This window comes from Mesitornis unicolor, unplaced genomic scaffold (genome assembly GCF_000695765.1).
Source record: "Mesitornis unicolor isolate BGI_N332 unplaced genomic scaffold, ASM69576v1 scaffold9638, whole genome shotgun sequence".
Classification (NCBI taxonomy): Eukaryota; Metazoa; Chordata; class Aves; order Mesitornithiformes; family Mesitornithidae; genus Mesitornis; species Mesitornis unicolor.
Window position 1 is genome coordinate 3252 of NW_010202521.1, and position 5698 is coordinate 8949.

At 47.7% G+C, this 5698-nt stretch overlaps 1 protein-coding gene across 1 annotated transcript in view; it reads right to left on the reverse strand.

Annotated features, from left to right (window-relative positions):
• Positions 1-3800, reverse strand: part of SCAMP2 (secretory carrier membrane protein 2) — a gene marked incomplete at its 5' end in the record, with an annotated part of 5911 nt that extends 2111 nt beyond the window's left edge. Inside the window, 6 exons of the mRNA XM_010190417.1 lie at positions 3-78; positions 596-755; positions 1262-1390; positions 1561-1678; positions 2859-2948; positions 3652-3800. Coding sequence (XP_010188719.1) covers positions 3-78; positions 596-755; positions 1262-1390; positions 1561-1678; positions 2859-2948; positions 3652-3800 — 722 coding nt within the window. The remainder of the gene's footprint in view (positions 1-2; positions 79-595; positions 756-1261; positions 1391-1560; positions 1679-2858; positions 2949-3651) is intronic.
• Between the last annotated feature and the right edge of the window lie 1898 nt (positions 3801-5698).

Here is a 5698-nt window from a genome sequence, read left to right on the forward strand (position 1 = left end):
ACAGCCTGGATGATGTAGATTGCTATTTGGCAGAAGAAGATGAAAAAGAAGACGAAGAAGCTGAAGGAGCTGTCAGACCTGCAGGAGAGACAGCAGCAAGAATGAAAACCAGGGACATGATCCCTGCACAGACTCCCATCTCTAAGAGGAGGGAAACGACTTCAGTGAAATTTCTTTCTCCAGGGGAAAGCTGCTAAGGGGAGGTGATTTCAGGAGGAGCTTACGCAGCAACACAACTTACAACACGTTCACCACGTATTGCAAACCCACCGCTCTACCCAGTGCAAGGTGGGGTGAAGGCAGCTTCCTTAATGCACACAGTGTGCTCAACACATGGACGTACCAAACAGTTTATCAGAAATTAATAAAACAGCTGGACCCTATGATTGGCTGGACTTGGATTGCAAGATGCAAAAGGACCACCATAATCAAGTTCCATCAGATACTTCCAATACGTTTAGGAACAAGTGGGTTTGATCTATTTAATGATGCAAAGAGCTGGAAAAATCCTACAGGCAATATATGATCGGAACAGATAAAGCCAAAGCTCCTCCCACTAAAGGCTGTAACCCTGTCAGAGAGAAACAGTACTTGCCTGAAAGCCTTGTAAATCGGTCTGTACCAACAGAGAAAGGCACAAGGGGTGAATAAAATAAACCACAGGATCGAGAGACCAAAGTCTACTCCTCTTTGTGTCTCGACTGTGAACCATGCCAGGCAGGCAAGCAGGTTTAGGAGCAGGGTAATCGAATGCACTGTTCAGGAGAGAAAGAAGAAACATCAGTAAGGTCTTGGAAAACTCACAAGTCTCTCCAAGCAGCTCTAATCTCTCACTGAGAGCTCTGCAGAAATTAAGGATACTTTGGGCCATCTAATTTCCTTCCCTCCATTGAAAGGAAAGCAGAGCTTAACTTAAGAACCTCATCTGATCCTGCTGCTTAGGACCAAATCTTAAGTCTTTTTGGAGCACCAAGTGGACAAATACCGTAGAGATTCTTTTGCACTCAATCTCTGAACTACACTATCCACTGTCTTTCAGCGTCTCAGGAGCATTGTTAAAGTCTCCATGAAACAACAATCAAAACGCTGTCATGAATAAGCTACTCCCAAAGTATAAACTTGGAGTCCTTTATATTTGCCTTCATTAAAAAAAAAGACACATTATTTTACCCTTGCAGACAACACCTACAGAATTTACCGTAAGACATTTGGTACAGAATCTTCTTAGAAAGATTGTACTGCAGTTCGAGCTATTACTTACGCATCCACAAGTAATACAGCATCTTGCATATCCGCTGATAGTCAGCTGGGATGTCTGCAGAAAAATCCTGATAAAAACACGGCTTGATGGGACACTTCCTGGGAAGAGGCGGCCAGTTGTTTTGTCTCGCTGTGGAAAGGAGAAAGGAGCAGTTCTTCACCTGCTCTTTTCTCCTTGGAAGGTTCACTCACACACCATGGTTTGCAAGCAGCCATCCACACACACTCGGTATCAAATCCTGACAAAACAAGCGACCCAGGCTTCCGCTCGTTGCGGGCAGGGCAGGAAGCGCTACTCACGATTAATGCTGGCTGCGTTACTCTGCAATTCCCTTTCCTTCTTCTCCAACTCAGCTGCTTTCCTCTCTAATTCTGCCTGCTGCTGAAGAAGCCCAGCTTGTGCTGCCGCAGCCACAGCCTAGAGTAGGGGGAGAGAAAGGTTAAGTCCTTCTCTAACCGAGGCCGTGGCAATACCACCAGCAAACACAGCAGATGCCAAACTGGAATAGAAGCAAAGGCAATTCAATAGCAACAGTTGAGGAAAATCTGAAAGGTGAACACCTGGCAGCTCATCTGGAACATCTCAGGGCTTTCTGCCTTACCTACCAGAGGACAACATCAAGACCAGTGCAGAACTCCACCCAGACGTTCCTCTCTCATCCCACGGGAAGATAAGGCTGGAAGCGGCATAAGGAGGCAATGCAGTCAAACTGGAATAGAAGCAAAGGCAATTCAATAGCAACAGTTAAGGAAAATCTGAAAGGTGAACACCTGGCGCTCATCTGGAACATCTCAAGGCTTTCTGCCTTACCTACCAGAGGACAACATCAAGACCAGTGCAGAACTCCACCCAGACGTTCCTCTCTCATCCCACGGGAAGATAAGGCTGGAAGAGTCCTAAGGAGGCAATCCAGTCTACTACCCATCCTCTATGCTCTTCCCTTTCAGCAAAACCTCCCAGTTCACACCAAGTGCCTTGCAGCAGAGCAGTGACCAGGACTTCTGGGTTTACCAGGACAATTCCCTTCCCAGGACAACTCCTTAAACCTCCCAGCTAGAAACAGAGGCAAGACAGCCATCTACCACACCTCTTAAGCATCTCTTCTACCTCTTTGCTATTCTGAGAACTGATTCTTTCTCCTAGCAGCCTCAGCTTCTCTGCTTTTTGAACAAGGTGGTCCTGGCAGTCAGGTACTTGCCAGCCCATCTAAGCAGCAGCTGCAATGCATAGCTAGGCTGCATTTACACTCCTGGAACCGAGTGTCTAAGCAGTCACCAAAACTAAGCTAAAAGCATTAGCAGGATACATTTCAGTGTTTGCAGAGGGAAGCCAGAGCCAACAGGACATGAGGCAAAGTGAGTTCTGCCAGCAGAGGCACAGGGACAAGGCACATAAAGAATTGCAAGTAAGTATTTCCTACAGAGATCTGCTTTGTGACACGGGTACAAGTGCAAGCTTAAAAGATCACCTGCAGCTTCCCATGCTCAACCTCAGAGAATCCCATTCCCCTCCTATTCCCACATGCCTCCAGAGGCCCACAGCAGCTCCTTCATGCTTTCCAGTGCTTTGGGAAGGCATCAGCGAGGGGTTGCCATACCTGGGGAGTGGGCTCCACAGACGTCTGCAGAACAGCCGGCTGCGAGTGGCCAGAGGGCTGCGTGGCTGGTGTCGTCCGTGCTGCATTTGTCTGCACGTAAATCACAGAATCACAGAACAATCACAGAAAAATCACAAGCAACAAGGCAAAACCATTACATACTGCTTCTTTCAGCAAGAAATAGTTCAAGTTTTAGCGCTACTGAAACAGAAAGCACTAGCAGGAAGCAACCCCGCATTTTCAAAACTTAGGCAGTTCTTCAATGCACTAGGGGAGTGGCGCCTGAGGATGACAGGTATTAAGCAAAGGAGAAACAAAAAAAGATTCTGATCAGTTGTTTAAGCTGCAAATATTTCTTTACTCTGGTTTCCTGTTCTCCTTTTCCCATCTCCCTCACGACAGCAGCCAGGAAATAAGAATGAAGTCCTTGCAGCGATCCATCAACAGCATTGCCACAGCCATTCAGCTCCCAACACAGAGACCAAATAAATATTGATGCATCCTGCCACAAAACATCTTCCCCTTCACACTTCACATAGCTTTACTGTGAGCCAGCAGCGAGTCGGAGAGAAGCTGTTCCATGCGAGTGGAGAGCTCCAGCTGGGAGTTTATTAGTGCTCCAGTGCAGGAGCAGTTGCTTGCAGCTTTGCCACGTATGCAATGAGCTACAACATCCATGGGGAAATCGGCTGTGAATGCCTCACTTTTTCTTTTAAGCTGCACCTACCCAGGGACCTTCTGCACTGGTAGAACCACCACCAAGGTACCTAGAGCAAAGACACGTGGCACATACCAGCTGGGAGCTCTCAGAAAAGGGGTTGAATTCATCCAAGCCACCCTGGCTAGTGTTTGTGAGCTGTGTCACTGAGGGGTCCTGAAAGGAGACAGAGAACAAAGAAAAATCAGCATCCAACACAGTGAACTTATCCATCCCCTTGTTACCTGGGAACAGGATGGGGGAGAAACACACCCCTGCTATAGGTGGATGGCCTTGGCTGGCAAAGAATTTAAATAACCAAGGAGATGACCATCAGCAAGGCAAGATTTGCAGGCAAATCCTGTTCGGCCAGGAGGTGTATTTGAAGAACTACAACATGCTTTGGGGACAGCAGCCCTTTCTGCAGATCACTCCTGCTCACCTATAGCGAGTTATACCTCATTTCCAGGGACTCAAAGTGGGACAGGGCTTCATTCACCCACAGTGAGAATGTTGCTGGACACCCAAGACCACCTCCAAACCCTCACTTGCACCCCAAAGCGAGCGAGGATCCACAAAGCACAGCAGAGCCTCACAAAATGAGTTTCCAGGTACAACTGGTCCTGGCTGCTAGGTTTTAGCTGCCATCCAGGGCATTTGGACCAGCAAGCTAAGGTGCCAATGATTGTTCTGAAAAAGCTAAAACACCCCAGAAAATTGAGCTGGAAGTGTGACATCAATTACTTCAGGAGGTTTTCATGCTGCCGGCATAGCAGCTGCATTCATCTGTGCTCACAGCATCTCCCACTTGTCTCCATCAAATAGTCTGATTGTTTAAAAAAAGGCACTCTCCACCTCTACTGAAAATGCCTTTCTTCCCCCACCTGCAATGCACTTAGCTATTTTTATCTTCACTTTCATACACACCACCTTCCATAAAAAGATCCCTCTTTGACAGCCAGAGTTCGACCTCTGGAGCGCTTCTCTCCCCAGTTATTAGGGAAACAGGAGACTTTTTGAACTCTGAAATCCTACTGTGAGAACAGCCTGGCGACCTGATAGCCAGGTGTGGGTAAATGAATTAGAAAGTGGCTTTTTATTCCTCTCTCCCTCTCCTGGCAACTAGTGTCTTGAGCTCAGTCCTTTTAATGTAGTGGCTAATGGGGTGAGAAACGGCTGAGGCTGCAACAAGGTAAGAGTGAGCAAGCAAGGCGTGCAGGGGCTGACCGAGTCTGTGCGCTGCAGAAAAGCAATTTGGCTCCTGTGGAACCCACTGGAGCCATTCCCCGGGGTTTTAGCGCAGCCTTCCGCCGAGCAAGATGCGTACAGAACGGTTAATGAGTAACCTCCCACATCTCCTCGATAGCAGGCACTCCCTACGCAACAGGTTGCACTAGTTTATGAATCAGCCCAGGGCGAGGGATGTCAGACAAGGAGGTTTCGGATGCTGTTTGATGAGGTACAACTCCCCAGCCAGGCAGGGCTGTAAAAAAAATGGGGAGCACCAGCAGAACCATCACGTTGGACACCAGGGCTGCAAGGACTCAAGGCACAGGTTTTATTTCTCTGCTTGCTCCTCCAGAGGCTTTAGCTTAATTGCTTTTACAGGCACACGGGCTGTGAACACAAGCTCGTGAGTTGGTGTACGATAGCTACTGCATGGTAGCACGATAGCCTTTAATCCAGACCAGGCGAGGTCCTGTCCTGACTAAAGTCCAGCAGAAGACAACTGCACAAGGAAAAGAAACTCCCTTAATGGTACAGGAAGAGGAAAGCAAAGGCTCTGAAGAGCTTGAATGGTCAGGCTGGGAGGAAAGCGCTCAGAAATAAGAACTGCTACAATATTGAGGCAAACCAGACATTTCTTTCTTCCCATCACTCAACTCTAAGTCAAAAAGCAAGCTCCTGAATTAGCTCTCCTGAAGCAGAGGTTCACCAGTGCACCAAAAGGGCAGGGAGAGCAGCATCACTGTTTCACTGCTTCCACCTGCAGAACAGTATGGTTTCAATGAGACACCTCTCATCTCATTGCACAGCTTAAAAAAAAAAAAAACGTTACTTAATTAGGCAGTAAGGCAAGGCAGCTCAGCTTAACTCGCCTGCTCTTGTGCACTTGTGTCCAAAATAGCTATAGGAAAAGCGG